At 36.7% G+C, this 26651-nt stretch overlaps 1 protein-coding gene and 1 non-coding gene across 3 annotated transcripts in view; both read left to right on the forward strand.

Annotated features, from left to right (window-relative positions):
* The window catches only part of LOC105231653 (mucin-5AC), a 47428-nt gene that overhangs the window by 12863 nt on the left and 7914 nt on the right, over nt 1-26651 (forward strand). For both annotated transcript variants that reach the window (XM_049448581.1, XM_011213072.3), the window contains exon 3: nt 10304-10530. In XM_049448581.1, the coding sequence (XP_049304538.1) occupies nt 10447-10530 (84 nt within the window). In that variant the 5' untranslated portion in view covers nt 10304-10446. The remainder of the gene's footprint in view (nt 1-10303; nt 10531-26651) is intronic.
* Nucleotides 10136-10208, forward strand: Trnak-uuu (transfer RNA lysine (anticodon UUU)). Its single transcript has one exon. It is a non-coding gene; the product is annotated as a tRNA-Lys (tRNA).

Raw genomic sequence — 26651 nt, forward strand, 5'->3', positions numbered from 1 at the left:
ACGTCGTCAGCTGCTGCGCCACGCACTGGAAGCCATTGCAAGAAGCTATCAGCTCAGTGTTAGCCAATATTGTAAGCGACAACAGCAACAATTAGTGTGCGCGACAGTGCCGCATGCCGCTGGAGAGATTGCCCGATTGCCATTTCGTGTGCTTCTACGGCTTGCTGATAGATAATGTTCGATTCTGTTGTTTTTTTTGTTCGCGTTTATGTTTGAAATGATTAATTATGCTCACATTTGTTGAGAAGCAAACGATATTTGCTCATAGCGTCCGAGCTGACTATGCAAACGAACCGCGAGATACAAAAGTTACAAACAAGCGTGAATAATTAAAAGCGTATTCACATATAAAAACGTATTAGTATGGCAGATGTCCAGAAGTGAGCCGATATTAAGAGTTCACCCTTGTTGGCCTAAGTGATAATGCTTCACCGCGAACGACCTTGTCAGATTTGCATATATTAAGTAGTCGCTGGCTAAGCACCGCAGCAGAGGTTAATGTTATTACCACTGATCCAGATGTGGCGATAAAATGGCAGCCACTTTAACCGAGTTGTAATTAAAAATCGCTTATTTCATACATACTTAATTTACCATTTAGCTATTAGTGTAGTTAGATGTAAGTCATACATACATCATTTTGCCATGGTGATTAAGGGGTAGGTAGGTTTCCAAAAACAAAAAGGGAAATCCCACAATCTGCGCCAACTACCGTGGGATAAGTCTTCTAAATATCGCATATGAGGCATAAAGCCCACCGTCAGCAAACTGAATGGAGCTTATCAGTGTGACTTTAAGCCTGGAAAATCAACAACTAACCTAAAGCTCCACCAGGATCCGGAAGGACCTCTTTGAGCCATTCGATACAAAACGAGTTCTCAGTCATGGCGACTTCCTTTCGTGTGACTTCTTCAATCTGCTTCTGGGAAAATAAATCGAGCTGCAGATCCGAATAGAGAAGGTACAAATTTTTACAACAGTGTACAACGCAAGCGTTCGTCGATGACATTTATATCATTGGCCACAACAACCGCGCTGCTAGTTCTGCTTTCTCCAGACTGGATACGGAAGCGGAGCAAATGGATCTGGTTGTGTGCGAGCGCAAGACGAAATATCTCTTGTCATCAAGCAAACAGTCGCAGCACTCGTGACTTGGCTCCCATGTCACTGTTAACAGGCACAACTTCGAACTCGTAGATAATTTCGTCTATCTTGGAACCAGTAATAACACCAACAACAATGTAAACCTCGAAATCCAACGCGGAATAACTCTTGCCAACAGGTGCTAGTTCGAACTGAGTAGACAATTGAGAAGTAAAGTCCTCTCTCGATAAACAAAGACCAAACTCTACAAGTTACTCCTCATCCCCGTCAAGCTATATGGTGCACAGTCATGGAGGCTGACAACCTCTGACGAGTCGGCGCTACGAGTCTTCGAGAGAAAGGTTCTGCTGAAGATTTATGATCCTTTGGCAACGGCTAATATCGCATTCGATGGAACGATGAGCTGTAAGATTTACGACGACATTGACGTAGTTCAACGTGAAAACGGTCCAGCTCAGAAAGTATTCGACGCAGTACCCGCCGGGAAGAGCAGAGGAAGAGCAAGAGCGCCACTCCATTGGAAATACCAGATGGAGAAGAACTTGGCTGCAGTTGGTATCTCGAATTGACGCCACTTTACGAAAAGAAGAAAAGACTGCCGCATTGTTGTTGACTCGGCTTTAACGCCGTAAGCGGTCTCTACCGCAGTAAAGAAAAAGAAGAAGAATGGTGATTTGATTTTAGTTAATTAACCGGATGAACCAGTTTGTTCATCGTTTTAAAATTCCCAGGCTTGTACACGCTTTCTAGCCCTCATCCGTCGTCGACGCCATATCAATGCAATGGGCAAGTTTTAAATGGATAAAAAGGTTAAAACTTTACTTAATGAAAATCAATTAATTTTTCCTATAAAATTAATTTCAATATTATTGTTTGAATATTATAACAGTACAGCGTAAATATTCTTGAAACTGTGTTGTAATTGGTTTACAATTCAATGCAATGCTAAGTCACGCTTTCAAAGCTAATTGAATGCTTTAAATTTATTCATATACTTATGTACAACTAACATATATATATTTGTATAACATTGCATAAACTTAAGACCCCATTCAGCGCTCAAAGCTCGTGTAAGCGTAAACATGTGCGATCTTATTAACTTACATGCATGTACTTAGTACAGTTAGTTGCTGCTGTGTAAAATATGTTAGTAATATAATAATATTCAATAATTAAACGGCATGCACACGTGTATACATATATTTTGTAATATTTATGCCAAGTAATGGACGCTTTTTGTTTACATTGTTACATATTCATGTAATTACACACACATACAAACTTATTAGCACCTATTAGTGTGGGTGTGTACTGCTAATAAACGGAAGCTCATCAACGTAGTAAAAGTTGGTCATGGTACCGTTATATTATGTAATATATTTCACTTCATTGATTGATGACTTGAGTTGTGCATGGACGAGCATTATGGGACCACTTATTTCCACTTTTTTGTTCGACTTGACTCTTGTTGTGGGAGTTTTATAGAAATTCGCGCTTAGTGAAAAATTCGAAGCGCGAAATTGCGAGCTTTCCGATAATCACTACCAATTAGTTTGGTTATTATGTTTGCTGGCAAATTGACTGTCAAAACAATATTTATTTAAAAACGAAATACATTGCGACAAAAGAGCACCCGGAAATTGTAATTAAATTCTTCGGATTAATGATATTGTAAAAAACCTTATTTTTTAAAAGTTGTCGGACCATAGGTGACAAAGGGCGCGATCTATCAACCTGCATATTAAAAGTAGATACTTAAGTCGGTTCACCTCAGAAGTACTTTGCGATTTTTACAATGGATGATATCGAACATAGAAGTTGTCTCAAATTTTGTTTTTCTAACTAACTTTTGTATGCGAAATGATTCAGTTTTATTCAAAACACAAGCCTGCGGGAGCTGCAAAGCTTTCAAGGACGGTCAAGAGATCGTTGAAGACATGCCTTGTTCTGGAGGACCGTCGACGTCATCAACAAATCAAAATATTAAGAAAGTGAAGGATATTGTGCTTGAAAATCATCGGGTAAGTTTCAGAGAGATGTCAAGAGAGTTCGACATTTCTCGCGATTCTGTTTGAATGCCTTTTGTGGATATTTTGGGTATGAAACGCGTTCTTGCTCGACTCGTGCCGATGAAGCTGAATATTTTTCTAAAAGAGTACCGTAAACAGGTCCCTTTGAACATGATTGATCGCGCGAATTCCGATCCCATATCCATGGCGAGCATTATAACCGCCGGTGAGATATGGGTTTATGAGTTTGACATGCCAACAAGTCAACAATCATCGGAATGGAGGGATAAAAACGAGCCAAAACCAAAAAACCCATGGTAAAGCTGCTCAAAAATCAAGGTGATGCTCATTGTTTTTTTCGATATTCGTTTGGTTTGGTGAATCATGAATTTGTTCCGGAAAGACAGACGGTCAACATGGAGTTCTATTTGGCCGTATTGTGGCGTTTGCTTGAGAACATCAGTCGAAAAAAGCCGGAATTGTGAAAAAAAATTTACGAATTTTGCTTTGCTTTGCAATATAAACAGCTTTGACGATTGAGCAACTTTTTGGGCCGAAAAAGATCAAAATTTCGTATCAATGTCTCAAAAACTAAAGGGCTAGTGCGCGTATGTACCGACAGTCAGGCGGACAGCTTTGAATCGGTTAATGTTTCGGTTTTTGTATTTCCTGAGAAAAGTTACCATAGCGTTGTATGGCTTTATACCAGCAGAACGTGGAAATTTCAACGGATGAAATATCTTAGCAATTTTTTTTTTAAATCTGATATATTGATATGAGAATTTTTGATTGAAAAGTATGCTTGTTTTCCGATATTGAGTTAAATTAAGTTGAAAAAATAAATATTTTATAATATAAGTCCAAAAATTACGTTGTGTGGCATTAAAAAGGTTGGTTGGCTTTATATTCTGTTACAGATTTTTTTTTTTGAATTTGTTGTAAAATACCAAATTAGAAAAAAAACTTGTATATTTACATAAATTTTGATATAAATTTTGCGGTTACCTGAAAAGAAAATTTAGATCTTTTTATTGCCTATAAGTTTATTCTATAAATTTTTGTGGGCAGGACTCGTAGCTTTGTCGTAAATTGAGTTAAAACAATTTTAAATCTTAAAAATTCAGACCCCCTATTTCATTTCTCTTCCTGACCTCAAATTGCATGTAAATTATTTTTCCATTAATTTTTGTTATTTTCTCTAGCTTTGAAAAGTTATTTAACCTGGTTTATTGAGAACTCAGTGAAGTATCAGTGCAGTAACCACTTCAAAGGAGAGCACAATTATTACAAAAAATGCAAGAGTAGCTGGTGAGAAATGTTTCTGCAGACCTTCCCACAATAACACGCTTAATTCATTTGCATTTCTTCTTAGTAAATATAAATTTGTAGCGCGAAAAATCATGTGAAATCGTTTACCGCGTCGTTTGGGTCTTTGTACATAGACTTAAGCTATTAAAAATCGATTTAATTGCTAACTAAAATTACGTGGCGATACTTAAAACGTTTTACAGCGCAAGCAGTGGCTCTAATTTGCTTTCAAAATAATATTACAAACACTTAATTGACCATAATTTACACGTCTTTTCACACATCTATTTTTAATTGAATATTATTTTTTACATAAATTACTCAGCACTGCAGCGCAACGCTCTTATTACAAGTTGATTTACACTTAGCCATGGATTATGTGCTATTTCAAACATTTTAATGCAATTTAATTTCGATATTTGCGCATAAAACACGACGCTACAAATGGAAGTGTAAACAAGAATCACGGCTGTGGCTCTTGCATTGCCTGCTTGGCAGTGGAAAGCATTGAGAAGTAAAGATTTAAATTAAAAATCTAGTTTATGTGCCAAGAACGGGTTTCGATAATTTAAATAATTTTAATTTGCAAATTAAATGCGCTGAAAACGACTTCAAATGTTTTCGTGTTTGTGTGTAGATAATTTAAATTACTTTTTCTTTTTTTTCGCTTGCTTGGCTTACTTAAACCAACAAGTGCGTAAACAGTTTGGAGGGGATTAAAACAATTCCACTTTTTCTCTGCTGATTGGCAGCAAGGTGTACTGATAAACTTGTGATTAGCATTTCCGGCGAAACGTATGCTTTCTACAACAATATGTAGCGGCATAATACGAGTATCTTATCTTCGTTAAGACTTGTGACTTGCAAAAACTTCCTACAAACTTTACTTATTTATAATGTCCATAAATACCAGAAACAAGTTGTGTTTTGCCTTCACAAGCACAAGTCATAATTTCTAAGGTAACATTTTATTTTCGGCTATAAATTCATAAGGCAACAACAAATTGCGTAAACAAAGACTTCATTATGCAAAAGTGTCCAAAGCTCTGCTAAATAATAATAATTATAAGTTTGTGTAGGGTTTAGTTTCCAAATAAACACGCGAATATTCCCATATTAAATATTTTTGTGTTTGATACAAAAACAACAAACACAAAATAGCAAAGAAAGCAAGCAATAAAAGATGTTTTTGGTTTTTCTTTTTGCAGACAACCGCAAGTTAGCATTTGCACACACATACATACATAAAAGAACTGAAGATGTATTGTATGTGACAAAACTTTATTAAAAATTAGTTTTTAATTGCAAATATATGTATGTATGTGTGTTGCTAGATAAAATTATCAAGCATTGGCTACGCTCATGTGTGATGCTTGCCTGAAGATGACAACATTTTCCCACATTCGGAAGCAATTAAATTTAGCGTATTTTAGCAAAGTGTTTAAATGTGGTAAAACCCACAAGAATTGGCTGCAGTCTTCCTTGATGGCCTCGAGCTAAACAATTATTTATGGCACGAGAATTGCAAGCCAAAAAATATTTATACAAAATATGCAGACAACTGAAGGAAATCACGGCAGTAAAAATTAGAATTTATACCCAACAACAAATATTTCTTAATTACCACTAAACGCATAAAAAATATATAAATCGACTCATAACTGCACTGTTTATTAAAAATTCCACCCACCGCTAATATTAAAATATTCAAAGCTGCTAATACCTTTGCCTTGCCGCTATGTCAGCTTAACCGAAAATTCCAGTTATTACAACAGTGACTTGGTTCTCGCCTATGTTGTTTGCAAGCGAACCACATCTTCCGTCATGGCCTCTTGACCAATCCGTTACGCCGCCGGCTACAAAGCGTTGCCGAAACTTCCTCGCTGGCTTGCGCATCCAAGACGAGCTAGTCTGTAAGCTCGAGGGCGCGTCGGCAGACAAGCGTGGCCACTTCATTTTAATCGCGTCATCTCAATCATAATTATTTTTATTTTTTTACATTTATTTTTATTTTGTTGTTTTTGTTATTTTGGTTTTAATGCATTGGATATTAATGCTTACTAATTTTGATCAATAATTTGTCTGCTTTGCCGCATTTGCGCATACGCACGAGTCAGCGCCGCATTGCGACGAGATTTTTGAGTAAAGCTTGCCAAATATGCACATTTTGTATGTCAACAGGTCCGCTGCTTAACGCCAGCACAATGGACGATTCGTCAATCTTGACGAAACGCAATCCACGTATGGCGTACATGCGCTGCTGGACAGACAATTAGTGGCATGTGCTTATCTGCCTGGGATTTCCACATATTAAGATGCCACCAAATTTAATAGGGTTTTGAGGGTTCAAATGTCTAAATTCGAAATTAATTTTTAGCTATATTTCTTCAAAATCTTTCGATGACATGTTAGGAGCTCCGCATCGGACAACTTTGTAAAGAGTGGAGTATATTACGGAATACTCATACAAAATCTGTCTTCTGTGTATCCGCTTAGCTTAGTTCCACTACTTTTTGGCATTTCTCATTTTCCACAGGTAGCTATTTCTTTGAAAATTTGCTAGTACGTTTATGTCAACAAAAATCTTATTTCTTTTTTATTTTCGTAGACACCGCTTATACGGTTATAGCCGAGTTTATGTACAACATCGCGCCAGTTCGAGATACCAAGTGCAGCCCGGTCCTTCCCCACCTGATCTCTCCAACGTTGTAAAGGTCTTCCTCTTAATTCGTCAATGTCGCCGTATGAAATGGCTTCATTCTTCTGTCAACAAAAACCTGCAAATTTAATTCTTTCAATAACAGTTATATAGTTATTAGTATATTAAGTTGGCACGGGGTTTTTAACACGCAAAAGGAAACATCAGAGATCCTATGAAGTCTAATAAGTGATCAGCTAGACGAGCTGAGTTGATTTAGCCTTGTCTGTCCAGCTCCGAATTAGCCCTCAGTTCTAAAATATCGATATGAAAATTTGCACTCGTCCATTTTTCCTCCAGAAGCTGTTCATTTGTCGAAATCGTCAATATCGGATCACTACAATAAATAGCTGTCATAGGTCAGGTTAGTTAAGATAAGTCAGCTAATTTTTCATGAGGCCACCGATAATTCCACTTGGAAAGCTAGAAACATTTGTCTCAGAACTTCTAGGTATGGAACAATAACGTTGCATTTCTACAAAGCGCCCAGAGAAAGCTCCAAATTTATAGAGCCGGCTAATATCTACTCCAGCCAATTCGCCGGGTTCGTAGAAAGTATGATGACCAAGTTGCTTCAACCTAAGTTTGGCGAACGCCGGATAATAGAGGAGAAAGTGTCTAGGTGTTTCCACCTTATCTTCCTAATGCAAATTATCTTCCAAAATCTTGACATGTGAACCTTGCTAAAAGCTGGTAGTTCCATGGATCTTACACGTTCCATTCTGGATTAGAAAGTTTTTGCAAACTCAAAAGGGCTGGTTACTGACTAATGTCCATAGATTCAGTGGGCCACGTGCACGAAGACAAGGGAACACCTCATAAGTTTAATATGAAGAAGTTTAATATGGTAGTAATTGACCAGCTTTGAGCTCACTGTTAGCCTAAATAGCAGCTCTGTCTACGGAGTGAAAGCAAACCTACCTTAAAGAAACACACTATCTAGAATTACATACCTCTGCTGCTACCCTAATGGTGGCACTTTAACTTGAAAGGCACTACAATGGTCTGGCAGTCTGAAACAAGAGTTGATTGGGAGCTCCCGACAGATTAAAATTAAGTTCTTGTGTGGATAACTTTTTTTTATTTGTGAAGACTACTCTAGCTTCTGTGAAATTGAATTGAGACTATTTGAAAAACCCATCTAACAAGTTTAAATGGCATTTAGCTGTCTTCTGTAATGTGATTTAGTATCTCATTGCAATGTTAAACTTAATAAATATTCTTCCCACAGTATTCCTCAATCAGTTCTTTGATTTCTGATGCAAAATAACTTATACTCAATACAAACCTATCTATATTATTTCTCTTCTTTTATTTTCCCCACTATACCATTAATAGTAAGTACTTAAAACCTTATCGTGCAACCGTAATCTTCCCTCAATCACAAAAGCTAACGATACAAGTTTAATTTAACAATTTTTTAAATGATAATTGAATAATTTTTTTTGCATTGCAAGCGGTTTGCTGTGCCAAAGACAAACTTTATTTTATATTTTATGTACCGCTCTTTTGATTCCAAACTCAATAACTTTTTAATCGCCGTGATTATGCACAATTAATTCGTTATAAAAATGCACGAAAAAGTTTATTGCATACAAAAGTGAATCCCGAAATAGTCCGACAGCCTTCCGCTGTGAAAAAAAAAACAAAAACAGAAATAAAATTGAGACAAGTCTTTTAGCTGGTTTAATAGCACAAATCTAAGCACTTGTTCCATAAAATGTAGATTGAATTATCAAGTAATTAACCACTATCTCATGTGTCAAATTATATTAATTGGCGAATTAACAGAACACAAAGAAATGAATTTAGAATAAATATGAACAACTTACACACGAATATGAACCAGTCTTGGCGTAAGACCACGGATTTGTGGTTGTCGCGGTTATATGCTCTCTTATTCAAATATTTATAAAGCAGCGTATCATCAAAAAAAAAAATCGAAAAGTCGCTGTTAACTATAATAACCAATATATAACCATTTTATAACCAAAACTCAACGTTTTATTATATTTTTATGTGAGTGGTTTCTATATTGTATGTATGATGAAAAATAAGCGAAATTGCCAGCAGAGAAAACGATTTTTATGCTGTGAAGACTTTCCACCAAAAATTTATTCGTTATATTGCTGAAATATCCCTGCAGTGAAATCAACCAGTTATAGATTACTTCACAACTATTATGAATCTGGGTTTCAGCTCATCTACCAACACTCTCTTCTCCATGCAAGCATACAATATTTCAAATACCAACCTAATACTAGTTCAATATATATCAAAAAATAACTAGTACAGTTTGCAATTCCAGTTACTGGCAATATAACTTTTGTCTTTCTTCAGTTTCTCCTGTTATTCAATAGAAAATACCATGCTCGATATATTCTTGGCATACAAACTTTCGTTTTTTGACTAAGTAATAGGGCTTCTAGCACCTGAAATGAAGAACAACGTAACATTAGAAAATCGAAATTGAGTTTTTTATTGCTTACGTTTCATTATGTCATATTACTTATATGTAGCATATAATTTTCAGTTTTCGCGGTCAGATATAACCAATATATAACCGATATATAACCATTTCATAACCAAAACTAATTTTTTTTTCAATATGAATGGTTTTTATTATATCGCTTTTCCTTCGGCTGTAAACTTATGAAAAGTGATGTTAAGCAATTTTGCATTTTAAGTGACGATATGTATCTACGTATCTATATTAGAATTGCAAGGCTGTTATTGATTATTTTTACACAGTCAGTGGTTGTTGTAGCGCCAGTTCGCATGTACATAAAATCGATTCTCCATGTGTTCTCGTGTAATCACACAAAAACTGTTTGAGCAGTGAGGGGTATTTGTTTGCTTGCCTGCGCGCTACTATGTTCTGTCTGCTGTTCTGGCGCGCCAAAGTCGCTTAAAATAACAAACGAATGACGAAGCAAAACGAAGGCAAGCGTTGTTCTGATGTCACAGCGTCGTTGTTCTACTGTGATGTAATGCATTGAGCAAAGTGAAAATATGTGCCCGGGTAGCTCAGTCGGTAGAGCATTGGACTTTTAATCCAAGGGTCCAGGGTTCAAGTCCCTGCTCGGGCGGCCTAAATTTTTTTTAGAATTTTAAATTTTTCTATACATTAAAAAATATATTTTTTCCACTTGTAATGCAATGTTTTTATAATATTTTCTTGCAGTTGACCACAAATATTATTTACGAGCAATTGTAAGGGGGCAACAAAGATTCTAAATTCCACATTTGCGCCGCTAAATTGAGAACTTTTTGTAAATCAACGCCTTTCTGGTAAAAAATTGTCAGAAGGCAAGCAACGGCTTCGAGATGTTCACACACAATTGGCTAAAGTGGCCAGTTCTAATTTGGCTGCTGAGCTGCTGCTATTTGTTGGCCTTCACAGATGGTCAGGTAAGTTCACGGTACTAATTTGAAGAATCTCCGCAAGTTTTTTTCTATTTCTTAATCGAACGATCTAGAATTGAGTGTGAATTTAGTTATAATTATTATTTTGTTTTCAATTTAAATTAGTAATGCTTTCCTACTTCCTATTTCTGAAAACTTGTTCTTGTTATTTTACAGAATTATTACCATTCGTAAAAAATAGCGCATTACTTACTTGCATGACTACATTTAGAATGATTAATTGAAATTTAATTTAATTACTTGCATATTATCGTCCATTCTATGTCTCAATAATTAAAGAAGCCAATAAAACACTGGAATTGATTGTTCACTCTAAACGTTATCATTAGCGAATTCTTAATTTGCATGCAGGCATAGCATAATTTTAATTTTAAATAACTAGTATTCGCCGCTGGTTTAATTTATTTAATTATCAGTTGACTCGTGGCTCATGCTTGCTGCCTACTTTGTGCAATTTAATTATGATTATAAAGGTTATATATTTATTGGCATTGGTTTTGATAAGCGCGTGATTGGCAGAGATTTATCCAACAGCAATACATATGTAGCGGATGTCTGCGAAAGCTTATACTAACGGGTGATCCAAGTGGAGGTACTTTAATCAATAGCATTTTTTTGACAAATCACGAGTGAGTCGTGTAAAGCTGTCATGTAGTTTTGACATTTCATCGTCAAAACACTTACGCCTGAACAACGTTTACAAATCGGTCAACGTTATTATGAAAATGCACGTTCTGTAAAGAATGAATTTCGCGCGCTCCGCTCAACTTATGGTCAACACTATCGGCCTAGAAAACGTACTATTCGCAACACCATCTCCCATCCTGAGGCCCAGCATTCATTATTGCTTAATCTTCGACCGAATAGACCACCTCCAGCACGCAGTGTAGAAAATACAGCAGCCATAGCTGAAGGTGTACACGTAGACCGTGGGGATTCGATTCGGCACCGTTCATAGCAACTTGGACTGACATATGGAAAGACTTGGCGTATTTTACGTCGAAATCTTAAATTGAAAACGTACAAAATACTTGTAAATACAAATAGCTTGTGCAAGAACTGAAGATGCTCGACTTTTTCAATCGATATCATTTCACTCTGTGGGCTCTTGAAAAGCTCCAAAAAGATCCGACATTGTAGAGCCAAATTTTGTTCAGCGATGTGGTCCATTTCTGACTCAATGGGTATGTAAACAAGCGACATTGCCGCATTTAGGATGAAGAGCAACCTGAAGAGTTTCAAGAACTGCCATGTCATCCAGAAAAAAATACGGTTTGGCGTGGTTTGTGAGCCGTTGGTATTACCGGTCCGTTTTTTCCAAAATGATGCCGATGAGAACGTACCCGTCAATGACGACCATTATCGCGCCATGATAACCGACTATTTGATGTTTGAAATTGAAGCTCGTGATCCCAGCGACATTTGGTTGCAACAAGACGGCTCAACTTCCCACACATCGCATCGATCAAACGGATTTATTGAGAGTACACCTCGGTGAACAGTTAATTTCACGTTCTGGGCCTGTTGATTGGCCACCAAGATCGTCTAGTCTCACAGCGGTAGAGTTTTTCCTGTGAGGATATGTAAAATCTAAAGCTCGCCTCGATTCAGACCTTGAAGCAAAACATCACGCCAGGCCCGTAGCCAGCTTTTCATTTCGGAGGGGGCTGAAGTAAAAACATATATAAACTTTGAATTTTCTGTTTATTAAAAAAAACAATATAAATTCATATACGTATTACTTAAATTATTTGGTAGTTGTAACTTAAATAAGTAATATTTTTCTTTTCTTCTTGTTTGCCATATCATTAATTACTTCATCTGGATCTATTTTAATATCCCAGTGCACTGCAATAACAGCAAGTGCACTCAGCCGCTCATTGCCCATCACACTGCGTGGTAAAGTTTTTATTCTTTTTAAGGTTGAAGAAGTTCTTTCGAAGGAAGCGGTCCTCACTGGAAGAGTTGGTAAAATTGTAAACAGGTAGTGAATATTTTTAAAATACGTTGCATCGCAATGTTGCAGTAATTTCAACACTTCTATGGTTGGATCTATTGTTGATAAGCTGACACACCACAATCGATACTCTGATTTTAATGCTGTCATTGATATTTGCTCCTCGAAGTAAATAGTTAAATTTTTTAATTCTTCGGCATTATCAATTGCAGCAAAACCTGGGAGTAGAATTTGAAATGACGAGAGTATATCCTCATTCACTAATAAACGTTCTGTCATGTTTTGAATCAGAGCATCAACGCATGGAATAAATATTGTAACTCTGAAGTGGCTTTCAGGGGTTGTGCAAGGTGGATTAGCACTAGTAGTTTGACGCGAAGTCACTCTAGGCACTACAAGATCTATGTCATAAAGATCTTTAGACATTTGTGATGCTGTTTGGAAAATATCGTTGAAAAAACCATCCGCTGTTTCTCTTATCTGGTGCAGAGTTCTTATTAATTCTTTGGCTCGGTTCATTGCTGATACAAAATCCATAGATTTTTCTTGGAGTTACACAGACAGTGGCAGCGTTAAGCTGAACAATTGCTCACAGACGAATAGACTAAGCAAAAAATCGCTTTTCTCTACCGCTGCTAAGAAGGCTGATGCTTTAGACGAAATGGACCATGTCTTACTCGAAATTATTTCCAAACTTAGTACAATGAATTTGAAAAGCTCCACAAAGCTTATAATGCTTTCATGCCTTTCTATAAACCTTGTTTCACAAAGGCGAACAAGTCGTCTTTTTTTGCTTTCTGGTGCGTGCTTCTGTATAACGTCCTGGAAAGTTGTGTTTGCATTTGAATGGTTTCTAAATAAATTTGCTATTTCACTGACAATACCAAGGCAGTTCCGTATTGAAGGTAGTGACATAGTATTAGAAAGCGCAAGGTTCAATCGGTGACTAGCGCAATGAACATATCGTGCTTTTGGATACAGTTGTCTTATCCTGGTTTGCACTTCACTTAAATGCCCTGATATGTTTGCTGCTCCGTCATATCCCTGGCCAACCAACTTCGCCATATCAAGATGGAGATCTGTACAACGCTTAAGTATGACTTTTGATAAGTTTTCAGTCACCGTCTAGTGTAGTTGCGTACGACTGTTATAGGTTTGAGCTGAGTTGTGTATAAGAGTTTCAAAAGATTCAGTCAGTGATAAATCTTTTTTATTTGCGATTTATTTAAAAAATTTCCTTATTTCGGGGGGGGGGCTTCAGCCCTCTAGCCCCCCCCCTGGCTACGTGCCTGCATCACGCTTGTCATACGCCTGTCATTCGCCAGTTACCAGTCGGAATGCTTGAAAGAGTCATTGGAATTGGACAGAACGGATGGACCATCTAAGACGCAGCCTCGACCAACATTTGAAAGAAATAATCTTCAAAAAATAAAATCCAAAGAAGGTGCTTTCGAATGCTAATAAAAATTCCCCAATAGATTTGAGCTTTCTTTGTTTTTCCTTTTACAAAGTAGGGAACCTCGAAATCGATCACTTTTATTTGGAGATATATAGATTTGGTAGCAGTTCGGCAAGCATGGTTTATACTCGTGCGTTTATAGTAACTAATATGTGGAAAAGCCTCAAATAATGGTTAAATATTTGAAACTGATGGACTGCTTCACACCTCTTAAATTTAGAAATATGTATTTTACTTCAATCAAAACGATTTATAATAATTGTAATCAAATGAATACTACATAACGTTATTCAAACAATTCATCTGTTAAACTTCCTATTTTCCACCAGAACTCCATGTAAGCGTCAGGCAAATGAAAAACTAAAAAAATAAATGTGATTGCGGGAAGCATGTAAATCTTTTCCCCATCACGTTTACATAATTAATGCAACTCATTTAAATAATCGAAAAATTGGCCTGCCATCGCCGCACAATTTCCTTGTAATTGACCGCAAGATGTTTTTATAACCAATTATAATATTATAATTTGTTTTTGTAGGCAAAGGTTATAGCAAATTGAAAACGTGACGTGATGAGGGTTCACTCGATCACACTTTGTAGCGGTAGTTGAGAAATTTCCTCAAAAGATAAAGTTTATTTGCGTAAAAAGGCAAGGAAATCGAGAACGCCAGCAACGCTCATTGAAATATGTCAAAGCTAATACTTACTAGCTTTGAAATTGAAAAAGTTTACGGAAGAAGCGTTCTCTAAAATGCATAAAATTAGTAAATAATCTCTCGTACATGCAGAGGAAGCTTTCAAAATTGTTGCTTTCACATGTAATTTTTTGATAGGAGTGCAGAAGCGAGCAGAGAAATGGCGAATCGAAGACAGCTGGTCTTTGTTAACACGTTGCCAATAATTAAATTTGAAAGATAATATAAAAAACATTTGTATTAAAGTAATTTCATTTTCCTTTCCAAAATCTGGTTGCGCGCGTGGCAGTGGCCTATCAGCTAACACCTCAATCAATCTCAAAGGCAAACCGCCCACAAGTCATCAATTGCTCATTTTGCTGTTATTAGCAGCTGCCATAGTACTAACCATTAACTAGTTATTTAATTTAGCCGTTAGAATAGAACTTTAGCCGCCATAGCATTACTGTAAAGAACGCTCACAATTCGAGTATACGCTAATGACTACTGGTTCTACAGCCAGTGAAGATACACGACAATGATTGGACTGTGTCGCAGGCACTGGCAGGTATCTGTTAGAACGTTTACTGAAATAAAGATATTAGATATTCGCCGGAATGAATGCTGACGGCCAATGAGAATGAGAAAAATTTAATTCTTAATTCCGAGCTGCCAAAGCATTTTGCGGTGAGTCGGCCTGAATGCGCCTAGAACATTATTGCCGCATGTAAATGCCGACAATAAGACAAGTTAAAACGTAATTACAGTCAATTGCCAACTGTAGTGCTGAGAATGTTGTATAAGTATAATTTGTAGTTATCTACAAATAGGAACCTTGATCGCATTGTCAAACTTGCTGGCGCTGGCGGAGACTTTGACAAAGAACTCTAAACTACGGCAACTGCGTAGAGACTTAGTGGCTTTACGTTAAGTGGTGAACAGGCTACAACGTTTGCGGAAACACATGTTTTCCGTGGGGAAGTAGACGCGGGTGGCATAAAATATGCGTTTTTCGTAAAGTCTTTATTGTCTAAATTAAAGCAAAGCGGAAAATTAAAGGCTTACATGGGGGTAGACAATAGTCTTAGGCTTGCACGTTTGTATAGCAAAGCCCATTTTCCATTACCGAGCATAATAAAATTGAGTTCTAAGCAACCAGTGATTAAGTTGAAAATTATACACAAATTAAAAAATCATCGGCGCTAAATGGACGTGTAGGTGCTAAACCTCTCAGGGACATACAGCGAATTATTTCACATTTTTAATCAGTTTAATCAAATGCTCGTTAACGAGATTTATGCCTTCTTCAACTCAAATCACATAAATGTTGTTGTATGTGCGTAGCTATGATTTGGCTGTCAGTTTATGCTTTATTGACCGAGTACTTAATGCTATTGCTGTTGACCGCTGAGCATTAACGCGGCGTTGACGCTGGACTCAAGGGACGGAAGTGTTTGTTGTGAAATGCCAGAAGAAACTGCTTTTGAACAGGCTTAACAGCGCACCTTATCTTCATAGCCAGCATTCATGAGCAGCGTGAGCAATTAATTCAAACGCCAATGAAATGCGCTTTTTATGTGCTTATTCAAATTTTATAAGTGGATTATATGAATGTATAACATTCATCATTTTTCATCAATAAGCGTTTGTAGTATTATGTCGGAAATATGTATATTTTAATTGAAATACCCTAAAAGACATGTGTTCTAATAAATTAGGCTATTAATTTGGATAACATAATTATTAGTACGGTCTACATATGTGAAAAGTGACTTAAGAAAAAATGTCATGTTGAAGTGGTTGATTTAAAGGTCCGAATGAAGCTTGATTATCCACATATTAAATAAATTGTTTGTTGCTAGAAAAAATTTGAAATATTCAGTATCCATTAGTATCTGCATCGACCCCATAAAGATCCAAAGGAAAGCATTTTCCCGGCCACGTTGTTTCATATAAACATTCTTCAAGTCGAACTAAAGTTTCCTTATCAGGAAAACAGACCTTTTATGAAGATCTTTATACCGAATTTGATCGGTCAGTTGACAGCTATTGTCAAATAAAGAAGTATTTCATACAAGGTTTTGATTTTCACCAATCAGTCCGTATAGCAGTTGTATGCTATTCCAATAGCCTGTTTTTAACAGATCATGCGTGAGTCGTAGCAACCTGTCATGTTATTTTTGTTCAGTATTGTTTGGCATTTTATCATGGAAAGACTTACGACTGAACACAATTTACAAAGCGTTCAAAAAAGAATGTGTTGCACGCACTTGGCTCAACTTATGGTGAAATTAACGCCCCACTGAGCGTACTATTCGCAACAGTATCCCCATCTTGAGACCGTTTATTCATTTCGGATAATATTCAACCGAATAGACCACGTCCAACACGCAAGAAAAAAAATCTGGCAGACGTAGCTGAAAGTATACACGAAGACCGTGAAAAGTTGACTCAGCGCAGTTCGCAGCAATACGGACTGCCTTATAGAACGACTTTGTCGCATTTTACGTCGAGATCTTAAATTTAAAGCGTAAAAAATACATTTTGTGCAAGAACTGAAACCGTTCGACCTTTCCAAGCGACATTCGCTCCATGGACCCGTGAAAAGTTCCAAGAAGATCCGACGTTTTTGAGCCAAATTTTGTGCAGTGATAAGGCCCATTTCTAGCTCAATGGGCATGAAAACAAGCAAAACTGACACATTTCAGATGAAGAGCAACCTGAAGATATTCATGAGTTCCCATTTCATCCACAAAAAAAAAACAACGATTTGATGTAGTTTGTGGGTCGGTGGAATCATCGATCCATGATAACCCACTATTTGATATTTTGAAATTGAAGCTCGTGATCTTGGTCACACTTGGTTTCAACAAATCGTACACCGTTGCAATTTTTCCTGTGAAGTTCAAAGTCTATGCGGACAATTTCGCTTCGATTCAAGCGTTTTAGCAAAACATCATGCGTGTCAGTCGCCAGTTACCAATCGAAATGCTCGAACGAGAAATCGAAAATTGGACTCTGAAACGTAAACGCGGCCAACATTTGAAAGAGATGATCTTTAAAAAATATATGTCAAAGAATGTTCTTTAGAATTATTGTAAACATTATCCATTAAATTTGAAGTTTCTGAGTTTTTTATTTTAAAAAGTAAGAAACCTCGAAATAGATCAGTCTTTATATTAGTTTGAACTGAACGAGGTTAATTTTCGTGAAGATTTCTTGCCAAATAAAAAGGTTTTCTATACAAGGGTTTGATTTCGACCGATCATTTTGTATGACAGCTATTTGCTATAGTGATCTGATATTGGCTAAAGCTTTTTGGAGATTAGTGTACGATTAATCTCTCGCAAATTGAGGCAGTACTAGCTTACAAAGCGACAGACATTTTCTGCTGAATTTTACAGACTTTCGAGGCAAACCTACATATAGTATATATATGTATTATAGAACTTGTAATGACGAGAGTTACTTTTTCACTTTACGGTATACGACCAGAATTATAAAACTTCCGAAAATTACTATTTTCATTAAAACATTCGAAACGAAACATACAATTGTCTTGTCCGTGTAGATATGTGATTTTTGGCAGCACTTTTTAATCTAAATTTTGACCTGCAATTAATTTTACTGATGCCGTAATTTTTATACGAAGACTGACACTTGCCACACTTTTTATTTTGCGGTTTCTCTGTTTTCTTTCTTTTTGTTTTTGTTTCGGTGTAATACTATATTTTATTGGCCTTCACCTGATTATGACCTACAATAGTTTTACATGAACTCACTTAAATGATATACAAGTGTTCTTGCCACCATGTACAAGCACATACTTATGCTTGGAGTGGCGCGGTAACGCTGAGCCCAAAAGCAACAATGCTACAACCATAGATGTTTGAGTTGAAATAATACCAAGACGTATGATAGTTGCTACGAAAACATTTGAACTACAATAATTTGTAAATTTTGCGGCCAGGGGGCATTTAACTTGACTCAACTTAACTTCGAATCAGACAGCCGGAGCTACGCAGTGATGCACCTTATACATCAGACATACACACATGTACATATTTACAAGTTTTAGGTTAAGAAAAGCTATTAAATTTACTTCGACAATTTATAATAAATGATAAAAACTTCGTACTACCAAGATTTGAGTGTAGGTATGTCGCAGAAGCATGTCGTTCTCAACAATATTTATTTGTGCCTCGCTAATTATTATGCCAAAGACAATATGCTAATATGCAGAATGATGATATGGTAAACTCATACTTTCATAGAGGAGTTAAGGTAAAGGTCCGCAAAATGCTTAGAATTTTGACACCTGTACTTGTAAATAATGACAAATGACTTGTTGCCATTAAGCACTTGTAAACATCAAGAATTTGTTTTTGTCGTTGCTGCCAAAGGTTACACAGTGACAATAGTTTTTAATAGTCTTTCAGTGGCTAGTAAAATATTTATGTTACTCAATTAACTTGGGTTGGAGCTACTTACCACATAACAGGTCTCCGGCCTATCATGGTATAACACATACTTTTGGCAAAATTCTTTTTTTTTTGTATTCAACATTGTTCCCTTCGAGGGTAATACACTGATTATAGTGACCCTCCAATTTTTCGATACCATTTTGGTAGTACAATTTGTGCTTTGCTTCAAAATAGGCCTCAGTTTCGGCGATCACCTCTTAATTCGACGAAAAATTCTTCCCAGTAAGCATTCTTTTGAGATCTGTGAAGCGAAAGGGGTCAGATCTCCAGAATACGATGGATGTGGAAGTAAATCAAAGACTATTTAATGGATTTATGCCATTGTTTTCATTGACTTGTGACTCGGTGCTTTGTCTGAAACAATACTTTCGTTTTCTTCAAATGCGACCGTTTTTCGTCCTTCAAAAGGTCTAGTAACGCTATGAAATAGTCGCTGTTGATGATAATTTTTTTTCAGGGCACTCAAAAAAAAAAAAAATATTCCAAAAATACAGACGCCATGCCTTTGCTAGCCGATTCTTGTGTGTTGCCACGTTTTGGAGTGGGTTCATCGTGTGCAGTTCATTCGGCTGTCTGTCAATTGGACTTCGGGGTGAAATGATGGTGCCATGTTTCGGCCATTATCACATATTGGTGCAAAAGTTCGGGCTTATTACGCTTGAATATCTCCAAAAACTGCTTCAAATCATCAACTAGTCTTTGTTTTGGTCAAAAGTGAGCTCGCGCGGTACTCACCTTGCACAGATCTTTTTCTTAGCCAAATATTCATGAATGATATGATGTACACGCTCAGCTGATATGCTTAGAGTGCCTTCTCTCTCGAACAATTTCACTTTGCGATTATCCAAAATTATTTTGTGGACTATTTTGATGTTTTCGTCGGTTAACCGGCTTTGGTGCTCATCTAAGCTAAGCTTAGCATATCAATCCTTGATGGTTGATTTTTCTGGGACAGTATCTAATATATTCTCCAAAACCAGGTTGTTATAGAAGATACCTTACAAATTTCTAAAATTACATAAACCCTCAATCTCACTATCGCACGCAGCAAAGCCACAGAAATGTTGAAGCCGCCGCCCTTGTACGGGTACATTTGTATGTAGTGTATGGCTGCTGCAGCCGCTATGTGTAGCATAACGGCCACTGCGTCCGAAGTTGCTCGCATTTGATTGCTAAAGACCGGAAAATTAAATTTCGTAAGATAAATATTTTTACGCTTTGCTTGCTTTAATTTATTCCATGCGGTGTGATGATGGACAGCAGCGAGTCAATAGCGTTTAAAAAGAGATGGAACGGATGCATTCGTAGCTAAAAGAAAATCCACATAATTTCCAAAAAATTTACCTAAATCAAGGCGATGTTATAAGATCTAAAATAATCAGTAAAGTAACTAATTTGCAAGCTGAATAAAATATCTCATATTTACATTTGCATATTTTTTGTGAATAATGAGTATTTGTTGTTATGAAAGACGCGTTAAATACGAGTATGATAGTAGGTGGAGCAACGTTGGGGAATTTGGATACGATCAGTGTTGTTTTTGAAGAGCAGCAAATTCTCTAAAACTATGAGCTTGCCTTTCAATAATTTTTTTATTAAGCTATCAAATGCATTAGAAGAATTGTGCCTTAAAATAATCAAACCTGAAGCGTTAATATCTTTTAAAGGGTTAGGTTTACGAAAAAATAGTATTAGAACTTTTTTGTAGAGCATGCAATTTTCTAAAAAATATCTTAAGCGATACATTTTTTCAAGTAGTTAGAAGCGAGACTTGATTTTTTCTATTTGATAAGAAAAACAATTAAAAGAACTAAAAGGCGAAGAACCTTTCAGCAAACAATTATGAGCCCATACTTGGAGAGCATTTCTTAAAGGTATCTTAGAAACTTTTTTTCAGCGTCTCAAACGGAAAAAATTTTTGTTTTTCTATACCCACCCTAATAATAATACCCCACCCTAATAATGATATCATTCGCTGATATCGCTAATCTTAAATCTAAATTTATCAGTTGAGTTAATATTTAAAACTCGAATTTTTTCGAAGCTGAAGAATATTTGCATAAATGCATATGACTTTCTTAGAATATAAAACATTCGATTCCTTAAACAGAGGCTCTTCACAGTTTCTTGAGTGGTACTCAGGCAGAAAGTAAGTTTTTCTGTAGACGGTTAGTTATAGTAGCTCGCTTGTTTCAGTGATTGTGACCAATACGAGTATGTAAAGGAAGGCTAAAGAACTTGTGTATATATAAAGGGTGATTTTTTAAGAGCTTGATAACTTTTTAAAAAAAAAAAATGCATAAAATTTGCAAAATCTCATCGGTTCTTTATTTGAAACGTTAGATTGGTTCATGACATTTACTTTTTGAAGATAATTTCATTTAAATGTTGACCGCGGCTGCGTCTTAGGTGGTCCATTCGGAAAGTCCAATTTTGGGCAACTTTTTCGAGCATTTCGGCCGGAATAGCCCGAATTTCTTCGGAAATGTTGTCTTCCAAAGCTGGAATAGTTGCTGGCTTATTTCTGTAGACTTTAGACTTGACGTAGCCCCACAAAAAATAGTCTAAAGGCGTTAAATCGCATGATCTTGGTGGCCAACTTACGGGTCCATTTCTTGAGATGAATTGTTGTCCGAAGTTTTCCCTCAAAATGGCCATAGAATCGCGAGCTGTGTGGCATGTAGCGCCATCTTGTTGAAACCACATGTCAACCAAGTTCAGTTCTTCCATTTTTGGCAACAAAAAGTTTGTTAGCATCGAACGATAGCGATCGCCATTCACCGTAACGTTGCGTCCAACAGCATCTTTGAAAAAATACGGTCCAATGATTCCACCAGCGTACAAACCACACCAAACAGTGCATTTTTCGGGATGCATGGGCAGTTCTTGAACGGCTTCTGGTTGCTCTTCACCCCAAATGCGGCAATTTTGCTTATTTACGTAGCCATTCAACCAGAAATGAGCCTCATCGCTGAACAAAATTTGTCGATAAAAACGAAACGAAACACATTTCGAACCGAACACTGATTTTGGTAATAAAATTCAATGATTTGCAAGCGTTGCTCGTTAGTAAGTCTATTCATGATGAAATGTCAAAGCATACTGAGCATCTTTCTCTTTGACACCATGTCTGAAATCCCACGTGATCTGTCAAATACTAATGCATGAAAATCCTAACCTCAAAAAAATCACCCGTTACACAGTAGTACAGACATACATATGAGTATATTTGCAAGCATACCAAAAAATAAGGCTATGACCTCTCTTGAAATTGTAAACAATCTGTTTTTTCATTCTTCGCGTTACTGTCAGCAATCATCCGTCAATTAAGTGACTAAAAGCTGCGGAGACACGCGTAAATATTTTGAAAATTATTTCACTTGGAGACATTATGCTTTTAAATTAATTATTTATTAATGCTAATAATGTTGCTTGTTAAAAAGTCTTACATCAATCCCAGATTAATTATTAATTTGTTCCATTTTAAGCAATTAATCATGATTTGTTGGGTTTTGTTTACAAAGAATATGAAATAAAGACTAATAAGTCATTGAACTTGCTTTGATGTTAAAAATATTTAAATATATTTTTAATGTGCTACTTAGGCACATCTCGCTTTCTTAGTAAAATGGGTTGAATTCGCACGGAGTTATAATGTAAAGTTAAACAGCTTTTTTACTGATTTTTAGAAGCGGTCGTCTCGAAGTTAAACCTCTGAGTGTATAATTGATATGAAAAGAGTTCTATAAAAACCATCAAACAATCATTTGTAATTCATTACTTGTGGAGAGAGTAGAGAGAGAGAGAAAAAGAGGAATAGAGAGAGAGAGAGAGAGAAAGAGAGATAGAGAGGGAGATAAATATGTTTCTCTTGGCGCTCTGTCCAACCTGGAGTTCTCTCCCACTCTCATACACTGGTGCTACACAGCTATTGTAAGACCAATTCTGTTCCAGGGCGCAGGAGTATGGGGAACAAGCGTACGAAAATCCATCTACCGTCAGCCGGAACCGGCTCGCTGCGCTGTGCATAACGGAAGCTTTAACAACAACTCCAACGGCGGCTCTTGAACTCGTACTAAACCTGGCACCTCTTCGCTTAAAACTGCGCAGGAAATTCAGAGAGAGGACTACGTGCTGCAGGAGAATTCATATAAAGAACCTTCGGGCCAAACTCTGTGAGTAATGGCGGCTGGGCAAACATCTACTACATGACTCCACTTTTCAACTGAGAAAGAAGTTTCAAAGTAAACATAGGAAAATATGCCTAAACATCTATAAGAATGGCTCGTAAATGAACGATGGAGTTGGTGCGGGAATATACTGTCCAGATTTTGGCATAAGGTAACCTTTTAAGTAGCCAGACCGATGCAATATATTTCAAGCAAAGGTCTTTGCTATTGCGAAAGCCGCGGAGCCGGCCGCTAATGGACCACCAGGAAATTTCAGAGTCAACATCTACGTAGAGAGCCAAGCAGCAATCTTTAGTAACTTCGTATCGCATATCTGGCAGAAGTGTCTTGGGAAGCAGGTGTCAGTGAAAAGTGTTGTCAGAAGCAACCAACTTCACTTCTACTGGGTGCCAGGCCACAAAGTCATCGGAGGCAATGAAATAGTGAACAAGATTGCCAAGTGTAAGGCTAACATCCGAAAACGTGATGAACATTGGAAAACGTATACATTGTCTATACGACGATCTCGACAGAAGCATAGTAAAGAAAAACAATCCTGGGTGCAAAACTGCAAAATTCTTGTGCAAAACGGTAGATCGGAAGCATACAACACTCCTCTTTGTCTTCGATAGAAGAGACTGTAGGAATATGATGGGAATACATCCCTCGCAGGATGGGGCTCACAGAACGAGAAGACTGTAGAAAATGTCTAGAGCAGGGCACCAGAGAAACAATGGGCATTTCTTGTGCACTTGTCCCGCATTGTCAAGACTACGCTGTAAGCATCTGGGGTCCCCATATAATGACACACTGGAGGAGGTATCGATAGTAAGCTGCAGATTCTGTTAAAATTAGCTTCAAGCGCAAGCGTTCTAAACGATTACTACTCCTTTTGGAGTTAGCAACGGAACTCTATCTGGTATTGCAAAGGACCAAATGGTCTATGCCTGGCTTATTGGCCTACCAGATTAGCCTAACATAACCTGTGTGAGAAAAAGTCCTAACAAATATGTAGGAGAGCTTCAGTAGTATATAGACCGAGGCTGAGACTGGGATTTTATATTCTATAAAAATGTATTAACTGATTGCTTTGCTCATGGACATATTCATACGTATTATGTAATTATTAAGGGTACTCATTTCGCAGTATATATGTAAATATATATAAAATATGTAAACAATTATTTTCTGTATTCCGAAAAAAGAAACTATTAAATCATATCATTTAAACTGTTTTTTATGCATAATAATATTCGTGGTATTTATGTAGATGTCGCAAAATGTCAAATGGCAAGCACTTTGCAATTCCCTTCACTTTCACAAAATACCACGAATACAACAAGACCGCTGCTGGCGCCGAGTACTTGGAATTAAGGCAAATACTTGAAAGCTATAAAGTATAGTAAAAGTCAAATGAGAATATTTATGTTTATTTTTATTTTATTTTTTAATTAATTTTTTTGTTGCTTTTTTAATTTTTGGTTAGCTGTTGTGGCAACTGGTTGCCGTTTTGTAGACTTAGGCTATACTCACACACTTTATGCATGCACGCTAAGTTGTTGTTGGTGCGCAAATTCATTTTTTGCAAATTAACATTCCTAACGATTAGCAAATCACTTTTGGTCGCTTAAGATTTACAGCATTCCTCGCACTAAATCTGCATAAGAATGCCAATCCTGTGTCAACTGATTTTTCAATCAACAACTCATATTCATATAACTTCATATAACTGGTAAAAAGTAAATTTATTAAATATTATATATTAACTCAGGCTGAAAAATGACCGTGGAATTAATAACCGTGAAATCATATTTTAAAAGACCAACTGGTTTCATACGAACAACTTTTGATTCTAACGCCGCCTCTGCACTATCGAGTTGGATTAAATTATTATAATCTTTAAAGCTTTGATGAGTCAAAGTCTCTTCTTTCATCAGTGTTAATATTATACTTTAGTTCTAAGATAGTATTGTGGGACCGGCGAACAATGACTCATCAGCATATGCTTCACGGTGTTTAAAACAAGATACGTAATAAAAATGTTCCCTAAGATTTTTTAACGTACTTTACATAACATTACCAAGCATATGGAGTATACCCAGATGTTATCGTTTTTTCATTCAAACTAAAATTTCACCAACTAATTTTCGTTTCTCAAACCAAGTCGGTACCTATTGGAATTTACATATATGTCCCACAACAATAAATGATCCTACAGTGCTTTTTCAACTCAAACGTTCATCCAGTACGTGCTTATATCTTTGGTCAATAAACTCATCATGCGGCTCAAATAACAAACATTGTGTTCTCTTTGGTTTCCATACATGCAAATCTGAAAACTTACGTAACCATAAAAATATGATTTTTTAAATTTCCATACATTTTCCATGTATGCCAGTAAGGGGAACCATTAACAACCTTTTAGTGTCAAATGGCCCATTAACTAATCAAAAACAATGAGACTCGTACTTCATGAAACCTAAAGAGTCGTTAAGCTTCGGCTGCAGCGTACACTTAAACGATTTGAGAATGTCATTAAAGCTGCTGTTTAGCCAAAGGTTTTTGCATATTCGAAATTTTAATTATGCAGTGGACGTTAAGAGGTACTCGTAAAGCCAACAGCCCAGCAGGTGAACAGCTGAGCCACATAGGCGGAACAATACGATAAGACAAAATCGGAAAGCACTTATGTATGGTATTTGTGTGCGAATGTAATGAAAATGCAATTGCATAGCCGCGTCAGCCAACGCTGAACTCTACACATAAAAGCTGTCAAGAATACATGTGTTTGTGCAGATGCGTGTATGTGTGGATCAGCGGAATGCGAATGCGAAGGATCTTTCTTGCATGGGACAGTGTTTTGTACAGTTGTTTATATTGTCTGTGGAATCAATGATCATTTATCAGCATGCGCTTACATGTGTGTACGTGTGTGAGTGCAAGTGGGTAGCCTCTTCAAATGCATAACTAATTGACAAATTAACACGACAAAGTCTATATGCTATAAGGCAAAAAAGCATTGCGCGTCACCGGTTATTTGCATGTGGATTTGCACACACATTCTTCCAAGAGAACATATGTACATACGAATATACATATTTATGCTTGTGTATATAGCGCTGCCTTGGACCAAGTCGTTGACATACTAATTCAACGATGCAGTAAAAATATTGTTATACTAACGATCAATTAGCATCCATTTATATAAATGAACGCTGTAAGGTGAGCGCGCTTTAGTGGATTCCTGTTGGCGGCCTTATTAAGCTTTTGATTGTTTATTTTATATATTTTCATTTAAAACAGTCACTCTATATCATATGTACATATATCTCCGCATTTTGCGAAAATGTAAAAAATCTGTGT

The sequence above is a fragment of the Bactrocera dorsalis genome, chromosome 2, assembly GCF_023373825.1.
Source record: "Bactrocera dorsalis isolate Fly_Bdor chromosome 2, ASM2337382v1, whole genome shotgun sequence".
Classification (NCBI taxonomy): domain Eukaryota; kingdom Metazoa; phylum Arthropoda; class Insecta; order Diptera; family Tephritidae; genus Bactrocera; species Bactrocera dorsalis.